General features: G+C 53.2%; 1 protein-coding gene across 2 annotated transcripts; it reads right to left on the bottom strand.

The window, feature by feature from the left end:
* Positions 1-4,306: 4,306 nt before the first annotated feature.
* On the bottom strand, positions 4,307-12,586 carry GNAT2 (G protein subunit alpha transducin 2). Of its 2 annotated transcripts, none has more exons than XM_054565002.1 (8): positions 12,419-12,586; positions 10,701-10,743; positions 10,280-10,421; positions 9,253-9,410; positions 7,174-7,302; positions 6,807-6,936; positions 5,040-5,193; positions 4,307-4,497 (listed from the first exon to the last, which is right to left on the bottom strand). In XM_054565002.1, exons 1-8 carry the CDS (start codon positions 12,534-12,536, stop codon positions 4,307-4,309), a joined length of 1,065 nt encoding a protein of 354 aa, XP_054420977.1. In that variant the 5' UTR covers positions 12,537-12,586. The 2 variants fall into 2 exon arrangements, with proteins under 2 accessions (XP_054420977.1, XP_054420976.1); XM_054565001.1 differs by having other exon boundaries at positions 9,253-9,429; positions 10,293-10,421; positions 12,419-12,536.
* Positions 12,587-14,594: the final 2,008 nt, after the last annotated feature.

The following is a 14,594-nucleotide window of genomic DNA, read 5'->3' as shown; positions in this document are numbered from 1 at the left end:
GTACTGCACTACAGAGAACGTCACCTAGGGCAAGCATACCAACAGATACACTCATGGCAGCTGGTGTTCTTGTCCCAGCGTCGCTTCACGTGCCCGTTTTGATGACCTGAAATGAAGTTCACCTGTATGTGGAGCAGGTGCAAGGTCTTTGTTTTGCATTTAAATCCAGTTTTTTCAATTTTCTATTCATACTAGCACTCACTTTTTCATGACCAAGAGCGGAAAGGCCCCTTCTGCTATTTGCCATACGCCTGTGTGACCTCATGGAAACGTCTTCACGCTTTGACGTGGCGGGACCGCCGGAGGCCCTGGCACACTGGCCGCCCCCGCTGGTCACTGAGGTCCTGCTGGAATCTGGGCTCCGAGGACCGTGCCAGGTCCAGAGGGCAGGGGGCGTTAGGAGTGCGCCACCCTCCACCACCCCCACCCGGCACGGCCGGCCAGCACCCTCGGGTCCACGGCACGTCACCAAGTGTAGACGGGGTTTCGAATGCTGTTATGTCTCCCTTGGGGATGGGGCTGCCGTGACTGGGCTGTTTGGGCTGCATGTAGGTGAATTGTTTTTATCAGAGTAGGACCCGATACAAGCCGGTGTCTCCAACGTTGCTTCTAAGACTGAATTTGTCTGCTGCTTTCATGCATCCTTATCCGCAGAAACAAACGCACACGTCCAGTTACAGTGTGTGCTTTTCCTCTTTTTAATGGTAAAATCTACAGAACATAAAACATACCATTTTAATTACTTTAAAATGATCCGTGTTACTAACTACATTCACATTGTTGCACCCCGTCACCCCATCTGGACCTCTGTCCCCCGGGGAACTCCGGCCTCCTCCCCGCCCAGCCCCCGGGGGCAACTGTCATTCTACCTCATGTAAGTGGAATCATAGGGTGTATGTCCTTTTGTGTCAATCATACTTTATTTTTGTGAGGAAAAAACACAAAGCAAATTGCATCAGGTGCGCGTATGCAGTGGAACCTTGTTTACATCGGTCGCAGGTGTGGAATCCTGCAAAGCACTGGGCTCTGCCCTCTAAGGATGTGAACAGGAAATAACACCTTCAACAAACAAAGCTGTTCTTATTTTTGCCGCTTGATGCTAATTTCGCGCTCCATTTGAGACTGATGTGTATTTCGTTTGGACATGATTATGTTAAATACTTCTGATTTAGAAGTGGCACAGCTAACCAAGAATGTGGTTGGGAATGGGAGGAGCTTAGGAGAATGTGAACTTGGACATTGACTTTATGGTGTGTACGGAGCCACCGGTCCTGTGGTGCGCATAGAAGGATCTGTGGCTTTGGGTTCAGAAGACTTGTTTTGAAGTTTTCTCTGCTACCTCCCAGCAGTGTGATCTTTGTAAAGACACTCCACCTCCCTGGGCCTTAGTTTGTTACCTGTAAATTGCTAATGATGGGCCTAGAATGAGTAAGGTTGCAATTCATGTAAACAGTGTTGAATATTTGTTTCCGACCTACCTCATTACAAAAAAGAATTCCTCATCACTTATAAAAGTACTTACAATTTATAGCGCAAATTTAAAATGAAGCAAAAGGAGACAAAGACGGCAGAGTGAGTATATAGTTTAATTTTGGTTTTAAGCTTTCTAGCTGCTATTTTATGCAAAGAGAACTTTGCACACACGCTAATCAAAAAGCCCATGAGATAAAAATAAGCCAGTTGTGCGGAAGTGCGGGTACCACTGTGCACCGGCTCTAGCTCTAACGGTGTAGTTAGGGAACCACCACTGGGTCTGACAATTCAACTGGGGAAGAATTAATGCCCTTTCAGGAAGCCTATCCACGGCATTGACCTTGTTACTCAGAGGCGAGCCCAGCGTTGGGTGAGAGGTCTAGGGTGCAAGTGAGTGGAGGACTGAGGTCCAACATTTTGTCCCATGTGCACCTGCCCAAAGAATTTTAGTTGCAAGCATGATCAAATGAGTAAGCAGGTCCTAAGGCAGCTGTAGGACACATGCTCTAGGCCCTGCTGCTCCCACCTCCCGAATAACTTTTTGTGGAGTGTTCATACACAGTGGTTATGTGGCTTTGTTTACAAACCAGCTAAAAGTTGGGATGTCACCACAGAAAAGGGGGAGAGTTAAGAGATACCGTTCTATTCTGCTAGAGGTGGTTCCCCCAGAAGACCTGTCCCGCTGGCTCTGTTTTCATGGCCCTACTTAGGACAGGCTCTGTAGAAACACCTATAACCGGGGAGCCTGGGTTAGGCCTTCATAGTCTGGCCCCTAACGAATTCCTGCCCAGAGTCAGAGACCAAGAAAAAGTTCCTAAGAGAAGGAAACAAGGTGGCGTGATTGTGGGGCGGGGGACTTCCCTGTCTGAAGGTGGATTAAATGGGACAAGTGACACTGGGGGCCCGTGCGGACCCTGACCTGGTGCCTCAGCGCTGCAAAGACAGAACCGCATTCGGTGCGCTGGTCTTCCGTGTCATTCTCTGAACTTATTTTAGGCATTTTAAAGTATTCTGAGAAGAGGCCCATAGGTTTCCTCAGACTGCCAGAAGGATCCATTCAAAACAAAACAAAACAAAACAAAACAAAACAACACCCTTCTCTCTCTCTCTCTCTTCCTCCCTCACCCCTCTCTTCTCCCAACTTCCCCCCTCCTTTCTCCAGAGGACCCCCTCTCCCACTTTCGCCTCTTATTCCCTCAAGGCACGTAGCCTCGTAGCCTCGCTCTCTCTCCTGAGCTCCGAGGGCCCTTCTTTTGTCTCTGTGACTTGTTTCCTGAGCCCACGCAGCCCCGCTGGCTCACTTCTTCCACCTCTGTGACTTTCAAAATAAACTTTCCCTTGTATTTGGAAAGAAGGAAAAAAGACTCAGAAACCCTGTATGTTGAGATAAAGCAAACAAGTAGGTCATAGTGGGAGCAAGCCATTTAGAAAAGTCCCTGAGCTCTTGGATACAAGAAGTCTTACCCAGGTTTTTTCTTTGGCTTAAGTTTTTTAATCAACAGTAGGCAGAGTAGTTTCCCTTAATTCTCTGGTAATCCTCCCAAGTTGGTTTCTTTTCTAGGAATGAGACTATTAAATGAATCCAATTTTAACAGCTGCAATTTTATTCTTCAGTGTATTTCAAGCTCATATGGCTCTCTGGTATCACTATGGCTAGCAGCCGCCTAAGTGGGAATGTGTGTTTCTGGCAAAGGAAGGGTATTTTCATTTTAATTGACACATTCTTTTTTATAGACTAAATCTTGATGCCAAGAGCCTTCTTCACGAGTAGTTGTAAATGCTAAATGTGTACTCGACTTCACCACCTCCTGTGAAGATAAATGCAAAGCAAGCTTCCTTTCCCCTCAAAGGAGTTAAAAGGGGTAATTTACTTGTCGCTCTGTTTGGGAAGATGTTGTTTGCAGCCAGGCCTCACATGAACCCACCCAACCGCAAAGATTTTCATTACCTAAAGCAAGATCAGCTGCCTTTTTTGTTCTGAAACGCATAGCAGTTGAAATGAGAATTTTAGGATTGCTGTCTTCTTCTAAATTCTATGATGGAGAAATAGCAGCAATAAAATCATTTGTACTCCGAGCGGCAATGTGTTGCGATCCTCCCAGTTCATTCAGAAAGTGTCTGGTGTAGCTGAGAAACAGTGACTTACAGCTAAAGGAAACTCTGTTTTTTTGGCAGCATGGAGGATGGGGGAGGGTAGTCTATGCTTAATAAAGATGATCGTTTTTAGATACGCACCTTGGAAACTAACTCGCCTCTCCAGTGATCCAGATCTCTAAGCTGAGGCACACAGAGATCTGCTAGTGGTGGGTTTACTGAGGGTTTGTTTTTCTTTTTCTTTCTTTCTTTCTTTCTTTTTCTTTTTTTCGCTGCTTTGCTTGGGTTAGTTCATCTGGAAACCTGGCATTGAATTTCATAGATGGCAGCTCTAATACAGGATTTCTTTCTGTGACTCTAACCCCACAGCCTTTCTGTGCCTTCCCTTCAGTTACCTTTGTGACCATCAGAATAACCCTGCGAAGTAGCAGAGACACGATCTTCATTTGATAGGTGAGGACTCAGTGCTCAGAGAGATGATATGTTTACACCTTATAGTAAGTTGCAGAACCAGTCCTGGAAGCTGGGTCTCCCGACTCCTGGCCTCGGGTTCTCTAACTGCCCCAGCTGCCCTGCTCTGGGAAGAATGTGGGAGAGCCGTCACAGCCACGCCTACTCTGCGTCCAGTGGAGAATGCATTCGTTCCCCGTGTCATGGAGTCGTGGCCTATAATATTCTGCTCGGAATCACCCAGATTCCAGGCCTGTTGGTACAACGTGTACTTGGGAAAGGGTGAAGGTTAGAAGAGCCCACAGTCCTTGAGGTTTTCTTTGATGATAATATCTGTAACTGCGTCAAACACAAATTTGACGTTTTGCGTGTCTGTAGCACAGGTCATGTGACTGTAGATCTCTTTGACATCTTTTCGCATGTTGAGGTCAAGGAACTGATTCTTGATATAATTCCCTGCATCCTCATAAGAGTTGTTTCCTGGTTTTCCAGAAATATAATGAAGAAGTGGGTTAAATGAATGCTTCTTAGTTGCTCACTTACTTTTTAGTTGGCCGATTTGATCCTCGAAATGTTGTGTTAGTGGTTGGGGGACCTACTTTGGGGGAGAAGGGTCCTCTCCTGTATTGCACTACCGTGTTTCTCACTGCGGCTGAGCCAAGAAATTGAGGAGAGAGGCGTCTACGTCTCCTCCCCGGGTTTCTGGCAGACACCGTGTGAATGGTCGGGGGCTCTGCTGCGTCTGACATCTGCTCTATTCCAGAGACATCGGAATTTAAACCTATGACCGAATGCCCAAGTTTCTCAGATTAGACAGCCTAGTATCACTTGGACATCACAGAGCTCCTAAATACGTCCCAGAGGAGTATTTAAAGGATAAGGGATCATCAACTTGGCAAAACAGGGGTTTCACTTAGTACTCCTCAAAGACAAGTCCCTTTTGTCCCCTGGCACAGGAAACGAGGCCATCACTAGTCATTACTGAGAACGCGTGGCCACTGCCTCCAGCCCTTGACACTTACCATCATACTCCGGAAAACAAATACTGAGGTGGATTTTTTTGATTTTTTCCTCAAAGAGGTCCTTCTTGTTGAGAAAGAGGACAATGGAGGTAGCCGCAAAGAACTTGTGGTTACATATGCTGTTGAACAGGTGCAGCGACTCATGCATGCGGTTCTGGGAAGAGGAAAAGCCATCAGAGAGATCAGGCAGGGCGGGTGGGGGCGCCTGGCCACCTCCTCTTCCAGAGAGACGAGCGCTCCCGGGTTGAGGGAAAGATGAGGGAAGAGCTTCTCTCTCCCTCGCTCAGCCAAGGAAACCTGGCTTCCTTCTCATCTTTCTATCATGGCTATGTGACTAGGGAGACACTATCACGTTTTCTGAGCCTGTTCCCCTATCTCACAGGGTTATTGTGCAAGTTAAACGAGGTCATGTGTGCAGGATGTCCGTGACTGCGAAGGTCACGGATGCGAGGCAGACCTTGGGCAGCCAGGGCGCAGCGAAGGGTTCTGACAGCCACAGGGGCTCCTGATACAGGGTCGAAGAGGGGCCCTGGTTCGCGGGTGCCCGTTCGTGTCTCCCGGAGGGTTTTGGTAAGTTTCTGTTAGAGAGCCCTGGATCTCAGTTTGGGCAGGAACTTAATAGGGATTCTTGGGCCCTGGTGCCCCACGGCGAGGGCGGGGGAACTTCCCACGGCCACGCACAAGCACTTCCGCCCTCTGTCCTTCCCCGGTCGCCACTGTGGGCAGAGGAGAAAGGCGCGATGTGTCTGCAGGCGCAGGGGTTGCCGTGTGCCCCAGACCAGCCTGTCCTCAGCGGGCAGGTCTTCGGAGTCCTGAAGTATATATGCTATTAGCTAAGTTCAGTCTTTTCTCCTATTGCTGACGAGCCAATCTGTAGCCTTTTGTCACTGCCGATACTTCTGCAAAACCCTTTACGACCCCGTAGACTTGAAGAGATCCTGTGGGACATTTTGGCTAGAAGATACTTGGGGTGCCCTGATGTGAACTTGAACCCCTAAGGAGAAGGGAGGAAAACGGGAGTGCGGGGTCGGAGGGCGGGAGCCTTGGCTGCTGTCAGTAAGCTCCAGCCTCCATCCACGGGGCAGATGCCGATGTGAAACTAGCGTCATCCGTGCCTTTGCCATCCTCTGTCTCGGGCTCAGAAGGGAACTGTCTGGGCTGACGCTTGTCCTGCGGAGCTCCTGTCTTGTAAAACTGCAGGCTCCAGAGAATCACTCTGCGGTGGTCACCCAGCTGCCCCTGTAAGTGGCAGGTGGCAAACCTGGTTTGCTGTCTCTCCTTAGCCCTGTGTGCACTCGGTACATATTTAGACTGCTGAGTGAGGTCAGTAGTTCAGCCCCGCTATCATGTTGCATGAAGATGCGCATCACCTGCTCTGTCGTCTTCATCTCCTGTCCTTCACCTCCAGGGCAGCCTGGGAGATTCCTAAGTGTAACTCCTTGCTTTGCCGAGTTGGTCCCTGTCCCTTTACTGTGCAGTCCCTCCTACGGGCTCGTGCTCTCCACGCGATACTTGGATGTCTACTCCGAGACCAGGCTCACTCAGTAACCCGGACTTCCAGCGTGCTGACCCAGAAGCTGGAGCTGGCAGAAGAGGTTGTTCTAGAATTATTTGCCTGCGATACTGGCTGGGCTGCCAGAAGGTTGACAGAGTGTCGCTGTTTGCTGAAGTCACCCGGGGGAGGGGCACTAGAGTGGCACATCACGTAGAGGAAGGGCCGTGGGGGAACTGTGTCAAGGTCGCTCGGTGCAAAGGCCCCTCACTCACCACCTCGTCGTCTTCCACCAGCACCATATCGTAGGCACTGAGGGCCGCACAGAAAATGATGCAGGTGACGCCCTCAAAGCAGTGGATCCACTTCTTCCGCTCTGACCTCTGCCCTCCCACATCGAACATCCTGAGGGAAGAAATGGCTGCTCTCGTAGGCATGGCCAGCTTATGACCACACGCACTTGGTGTTTGCCCCCAGAGCGGGGGGGCTCCTGTGGGGCCAGTGGGCAGGAAGGTAGGAGGCCTGTGTCTGGGGCCAGCAGGACACTGATTCAAACTGGCGAAGGGCAGGGAGCACGCCCCCGCCCCCGGGAACCGGCCGTGTGTCCATATCTGCGGTGCCCTCAGGGGACCACGCACTCACCTGAAGTTTAAGTCTTTGACGCAAAACTTGGTCTCAATGATGCCTGTGGTTTTGACTCTGGATCGGAGCACGTCTTGCTCATTCGGGAGGTAGTTGGGGGCCGTGATCCGGTCTAGCTGGTTCAGGTAGCTGGAGAAAAGTCATTGGCATTGATGACTCCAGATTTTCCAGAGCCAAAGCCAGGAAAGGTAAAGGATCTTGCCAACAGGCACACAACCAACGTGACAGAGCCAGCGCTAGGATCCGTTTTGTTAAATCTAAGGTTCTTCCCTGCAACCCCCTCTGTGTCCTTAGAGAAGGAAGCGCGGGCTGGGCTGAGGGCCGAGCCCACCTGAGGCAGGGGCTCTGCCCCGTGTAAGGCAGACCAGGTAACACCCTTGCATTTCCCCTGGCTGCGGGGTTCCTAGGCCCTTGCATCAGATTTGGTGGTTTCGGTGGGTGCCAGAAACTGCGTCAAAAAATGGGAGCGGATTAAGAGAGGCTGCAGACACACGAGACATGAACCGCTGCAATGCGTGGACCGTGTTTGCATCCAGCATCAAGCTGGGTTGGGGCGGAGGGGGGGGCGGGAAACATTTGGCGTAACGGGGGAAACTTGGAGAGTTCATGACATTACTAAATATTACTAGAATTATTAAATATCTAGGTGTAGTGATTCTGTTGTGATTTCTTTTTTAAAAAAGAGTCCTTTTTAGAGATACATGATGAAACTTTTAGGATGAAATAGCAGGATATCTGGGATTTACTTCAACATAATCCAGTGGGAGACGAAGATAAAGTGATGTAACAGTGGCTATGCTTCGATAACAACTGAAGCCAGGCGATTTGTTGTATTTTTCTACTTCGGTATCTAATTGTTCATTACCAGAAAAAAACAAGTTTAAAAAAGAAGGCGGGGGCGGGAGGAAGGCAGATGTGGAGCGAAGGCAGCGAGAGGACGAGGGGAGGGCGAGCCGCACCAGGGCCGACTGGGCACCGGGCACCTTCGCGTTTGCGTTCCCGCTCGCCCTCACAAGGCTCTGCTCCCTGTGCCTTTTTACAGAGGAAGGGAAAATTCAGAGGAGTTAAATGACTCGTCCAGGGTCAAGAGGCACTGTGGTATACTCTAAAAAACAACAACAACGACAACAACAACAAAAATGACTGCGTGGTCCAATAGACCTGAATTCAATTCCAGCCTGAATTCAGATTGGCCATTTACTGATATGGCTCTGAGCAAGTTAATCAACCTCTCGGAACCTCCGTTTTCATCTGTAAATGGGACAAATAGAAAGTCCTATCTGCCTTGAAGACTCCTTCAGATGAAAAGAGTGTGCGCAGTGTGCCCGGCAGTGCCGGGGCCCCTGAGCGAGAGCTCCAGGGGCGGCCGAGGACACTGTGTTACCAGGTCAGACAACAGGACGGGCTGAGCCCAGGGCTGTGTGGCTGCGAGGCTCACGCTTGTCTACGATGCTTTGAGGAAGGATTGACAGACTCGCTCTGTGTGCCTCATCTTTTTGGTACCAGCTTTGCAACGTTGTTTCCTCTAATCTCTGACCAACTACCTCTGGTTCGCCCCGGCGACTTCTGTATCGCACGCCCTGGCACCCGGGACACAGAGGGTATGAGCGAAGGAGATTGTCATCACTTCTGGTCAGTGGCCTACGTTGAGTCTGGGTTACCAGCTAGAATATTCGGCCCTCCAAGGGCCATCGGGCATCGTGGCCTCCGCGGAGAATGTGGGAGACAGCAGGACCGCTTAGAGTTCGTGGTTCTGAGGGGAGAGGTGACGTGTGTGAATTAAGGGGACGGCTGAGGGCTGCTACACAGAGCACCTCTGTTTTGAATTTTGGGTCTTCAGCTTTGCAGGCCAGTGTGAAGCAATGCAGAGTGGTGGGAAGTGCGGCCCAGGGCCCCATGGAAAGGCATTAAACTCAAAGGGCAGTAAAACCCTGCCAGAGCCAAACCCACAGGGACACCGGCTGCGTGCGGAGCCCGGGTCTCCAGCGCTCAGCGCCTGGCGCTTCAGGCGGGGGTGATCGCGATCGCTCCCGGAGGACGGCCCACGCCTCCTCCCGGCCCTTCCCCAGCCCGGCTCACTAGGACGCGGAGTCGTTGAGCTGGTACTCCGCGGCCCTGTCGAAGCAGGCTTGCACGCCGCTGTCCCGCCACAGCTTCCTGATGGCCGTCACCAGCTCGGGAGGCAGGGTGCCCTCCTCGATGGAGTCGGCCAGGTGGCTGAGCTGTCGCCCGTCCTCCTGTAAGGCAGAAACCTGGCTGAGGACTGCGCAGGAGCCCTGGCTTCGCAGCAGGCTTCTGGGGGTCCTGCTGCAAGGAAAGTCTTTTGCATTGCGGCCAAAATCTGAGGCAGAGACGGTGGCCGGTAAGGGCTCTGTCTCAGAAAACAGACCGATGGATTTTTCAGTGGCTTCCAACAGGTGGAGGGTAGCAATCACCCCAGGCCTGGGTGCCTAGCAGACAGCAGAGATCCCTGGCCTTCCCCGAGGTGTTCCCACCTTCCATCCTCAGCCCACGAGCATCCTGCCTTGGAACGTGGCCCTCTGCCCGGGGGACTGGAAGCTTAAAGACCGGACTGCCCATGAAATAAACAAGATGGGAACCAGGAACCATCAGCTCTGTTAAACTAGGGAAAGGCCGATACTGGAATGAGGGGTCGAGCTTGTAAAAGTCCAAGGCCAGGGTAAGGGGCCCGAGGCGAGCCATTTCAATGGTAAAATAAGACAGAAAGTCAGAGGAAGCTGTCAGCAGATTTCTGCCAACCTTTACTGGGAAGGTGGGAATGGCGCGCTTCTCTGGGACTGAAGTAGGGAGATTGGAAGCTCGGCAGGTGGGATTTTTGTTAGGACAAACTTTCCTGACCCGTGTTCCTCATAACTTGTTGGCTGCCGGTCCATTTCTTTTTTTTATTTTCTAAAATTAATTTTAGAGAGGGAGAGAGAGACATGGATTTGCTGTTCCACTTATTTATGCATTCACTAGTTAATGCCTGTATATGCCCTGACTGGGGATCAAACCGGCAACCGTGGGGTATCAGGATGATGCTCTGCTCCATTTCTTATCAGCCTGTCTTCCCTCCGCCCTTAACCACACACCATTAAGCACGTACCGCACAGCCTGGCTCGGCGTAGTCGATGCCCAGCGTGGCCATGGCCCGGACGATGGCCAGGATGGACTGCAGCACGTTGCCGTAGATGACGGGCTTGTACTCCAGGCACTCTTCTGGCGAGTAGCCATCCTGATGGATGATCCTGCGGGGAGCCCACCGCCGACCCTGAGCCGGACCTGCAGCCGTGCGCAGGGGCTAGGAGTCGGGGAGGACTTGAAGGGCCATGTGAACCTGATCTTCCTATTCCTCCTGCTGTCCCGAGATTGAGAGTCAGGAGGCAAGGGATGTGCACGTGAGGGGCCCCGGGCCCTGTCTACCCTAACGCCAGGGCTCCAAAGCTAAGATCCCTTCCTCTGCGCCAACAGGGGCTCTGGGACTTCTTCCCCCCACCTCGGTCCTTCGGGGCTCTGTTCCTACTCACTTCATCTGCTTGACGATTGTGCTCTTTCCTGACTCCCCAGCGCCTGCAGGGAGAAATGCTCTTGCTCCAGATTTGCGCCCATTCTCCTGCACCCCTCAGACTGCCTGTGCTCCCCGACCGCCCCGCAAGGGACAGCGCAGGGGTGACGGCTGCCCTGCGTTGCCGCCAGCCTGACCTCAGGCCCTTCAGTCTGGGTTTAGAGCTGGGCCTCTCGACCTCTGCACAGCTGGCGTCTGGGGCTGGACGGTGCTTTCTTGGGGGTGGGAGGGGTCTGTCCTGTGCGCTGGAGAGTGTTGGGCCGCATTCTTGGCTCCAACTCACTGAGTCATGCAGTGCTCCATGCCTACAGTTGTGACAACCAAAGACGCTTCCAGTCGTTTCCAGATGTCTCCACGGGTGGGGGCAGAACCGCACCGAGGACCGCGGAGCACTCGGGGATTCCCGGAACACATTTCTCCTCTCCGCCCGTTGGAATCAGGAGATAGATCTCAGGGCAGGAGTGGAGAGGGCTGGGTCCCTTTACTGAAATCTATTTGTTTCCTCGTCATTCTGTCTCCTTTAATGGACTAAAATGCCCTAATATCCTCCTTCACACGCCACGCTCCCGCCATCAACACCCACGCACCCTTCGGCCCTCTCCCCTAGCCTGGGACCCCCAATGCCTTCACCCCTCCCCCTTAGCCTGGGCTGATTCCCTCTAAGCTGCTTATCCTGAATGTAGAAGAAGCTGCTTAGGCTTATAAGGTCTCTTAGTGGCCTGGCCATCTCTCTTCCCCCTCCTGCAGCCTCCTGGGCTCCGTGGTGTCTGGGTCCCGCTCACAGGGGCGTGCCCCTTTAGTGTGTCCCTAGGGCCATGCCACACGTCAGCGGGGAGGAGGCAGGGGGAGGGGGGAGCTGTAGGGACAGGAGGCGCCTGCTCCCAGGCTGCTCTGGGCTTGGACGTGCTGCCCAGCCAGCCCGTCTCCTGCCTCACAGACCCCTCCCACACCAGCTGCGTCCCTCTGCACTGCCACTGGGGTTTTTCTAAGCCAGGTGTCCCACGTTTGGTTTCTCTGACTGACCACCAAGGCACTTTGCTTTTTTCAGCCCACCCCTCTGATCCGTTTAGGAGCCCTTCAGGTGTAGGACCCCCTCACTCCCAACCTGGCGGGGGCCTCAGAGGCAGCTACTGGACAGGAAGCCAGGAGAGCGCTGCAGACTCCACTCCTCCCTGCTCTGGCTCCCGACTGCTAATCGGTTTACTGGGAGCAGGAAGGGGGAACCAGCGTACTTGGCAGACAGGCCTATCCCTGGGTCTACGCGACGCCAATTATCTATATGGTAGAACCTCCGAGTCCACTGTCCTCTTCTGAGTCCTTGGCTCAGAGTTCTCTGACTGCAGGCTGGGTCAGTGTCTGAAAGCCCAGGGTGTGTGGTGTTTGCCAGACCGTGAGGTGCCTGTCGGCTCTGGTTTGACGTGGAGATGGGTGGGTCCCTCGGGCCCACCGGGCTCAAGGACTAGCAGAACGGTTCCAGGTGGCTCTGGCGTTCTGCATCGGGTCAGGGTGCCTGCGCTCGGCCCTAGGGCTCCCCCTGCCCTAGCGTGAGACTGGGTGGGGAGAGCAAACGTGGCCCATCCTCTGCCTCCCAGCCGGTGGGCCGGAGCCCGGCTCCGTCCATGGTGAGCAGCAGGGAGCGGGACCGGCTCCTTCCCCGGCTCATTGTCCCGTCCCGCTCACCCAGCAGCAGCAGCTTGACGGTCCGGGCTTCCTTGTCAGCGTCCTCCTGCAGCTTCTTCTCCAGCTCCTTGGACCGCTTGGCCAGCTCCTTGTCCTCGGCGCTGATTCCAATCCCCATCTTCCCGCTGTCCCCTCCCGGGCTCTGGGCCCTTCCGCTTCTCCTCGAGGGTTTCCTGTCTTTGAGAAGGAAGAAAAAGGAAAAGTAAGTCGAGATTGAGCATCAGTTTCTTGATGGCTGGGTACAGGCTCCAGACCTTGATCCCTCCCTGCCTGGGCTGCCACTCCCGCCCGGGCTGGGGACCTACTTAGTCTGGGGATTGTGGCCTTTGCATCCAGTGATGTGATGGGCCAAGCCGATTAAGAGCTCAGTGTGACAGAGGACAAAGACCCCAGTGTGCCTGGGACTAGGGAAGTGAGCTGCTGCATTCTGACACAGGAAGGCAGGGTGTGGGCCCTGGACCTTTGGAATAAGAAAACGGCTGCCCCTCCTTTTGAGGGGCTGACCCCCTAAAGGTCTCCTTCCCAGATTCGCTTGTATCTCAAGGCAAGAGGTTAGAGACGCAAACTCCGGAAGCTCCACTCAGAGTCCAGATTCCGGGGTCTCGGCTTCAAGGTGTCCGAGCCCACCCCTCCGCCCCAGCCGGCGGCCTGGCGGACGCTTGTCTGGGCGCTGCCCTTACTTGGAAAGGTGAGAACTGTTTCTTCCAGCTCCCCCGGAAGCTTGTGGCTCTGTGCCTTCCGTTGGCTCATCTCTCTGTGCACACGCCTCAGTTGTTAGACCCCTCCGCTCTTTCCCGCTGTGCTTGCTACGCCCAGACTCCCTCAACGCCAAATTCCTTGCCTGGCAGGCCCGGCACCAGCCCAGACTCCTCTTGGAATCCTTCAGTTTACTCCGGGGAAGGAAGGAGGGAGGAAAGGTGTGTGTGGTGGGAAGCACGGGGCTGCTTCCTCCCAGTCCCCTAAGGCGCCTGAGTCCCCCTTCCCTCACGAGTGAACTCGGCTGGTCTTCAGTGGTGGGGGTTGTGCTGCCTCCCGCAACAAACTGACTTCGTCCTTGGGAGATGGGACTCTGGCCTCTGGCTTCTCAAAGGTGGAGCAGCCCTCCCTCTGGCCCTCAGGCCCGCTGCCCCTTCCTGGAGAACCATCTAGCAACGGCCTCACAGTCATGTTGAATACCCTCTCCACTGGCTGCGTTTCTTGGTACCAGTTATTTCAGTTTACTTAAATGAGCAGCTGGGAGCCTCTTCGGAAGGAGGCACTTTAAAACTTTGCTGCCCAAACATGGAGCAAGGCCCATGGGTGCAGGTTGCCTGGGAGCTTGTCAGAAACGTGGCATCTCGGGCCTTAGCCCAGGCCTTCTCATCCAGGGCTTGCGTCATTAACAGGGTTGCAGGTGACTGCGAGGACATGAAGGCTGGGAAGCGCTGCCTAGGGGCCACCAGGGGACTAGTTTCTCCCCCAGCTTGCCAAACCATAGGCATCGCCTGGAATGTGTGTGCATTTCATTAAAACAGGTGCCACTGACTGGAAGATCATACGACTTCTAAGGTGCTCAAATGCTATACATGTTTTCAAAAGGGTATGTTTTAGAATCAATAAGTTCCAGGAATAATGCTAATTCCAGAGCCTGAGCAACTGTATTTTAAACTAATATAGGTGACTATCGTCATCGGACAAGTTTGAAAAATCCTGATCCAGAACAGTTTTGCGTACATTAGAATTTAGTTAAAGTGCTGCTTAAAAAAATAAAATAAAATAAAATAAAGTAAAATACTGATTTCATTGGCCTGGAATGCAGTCCAGGTGAAGATTTTTTCGTTTCCTCCAGCGAGTCTAATGTGCCTCCAAGGTAGGGAACCACTGAGCTCAAAAGGTTGCACTTTCTCTTTCCTTTTGGAACTGGTATAGTGCAGTAGTGGCCAGTGGGGCGGAGAAACGGGGAGGTGGGGCCGAGGTCCCCCACCTGCCAGGAGCCCGGAGCCCCCAGGGACCCCCGTCCTCGCCCCCGCTGCCTTGCAGCTGCGTGTCTGGGGGTCCGACGGAGCAGCGCTGGGCCCGGAGCCCTGCCTCTCGGCGCTGATGAAGAACTAGGCGGCCGCCGGGGTGCCGTCCGGGGCGATCACGCTCTCCTGAAGATGGACAAGTGCTTGCTGACTTAAGGGAAAACAGCAGAAAT

The sequence above is a fragment of the Pteronotus mesoamericanus genome, unplaced genomic scaffold (genome assembly GCF_021234165.1).
Source record: "Pteronotus mesoamericanus isolate MK-2021 breed Mesoamerican mustached bat unplaced genomic scaffold, CSHL_Meso_final scaffold_99, whole genome shotgun sequence".
Classification (NCBI taxonomy): Eukaryota; Metazoa; Chordata; class Mammalia; order Chiroptera; family Mormoopidae; genus Pteronotus; species Pteronotus mesoamericanus.
The sequence above is the reverse complement of the archived record's forward strand: the minus strand, read 5'-3'. Positions and strand labels throughout refer to the sequence as shown.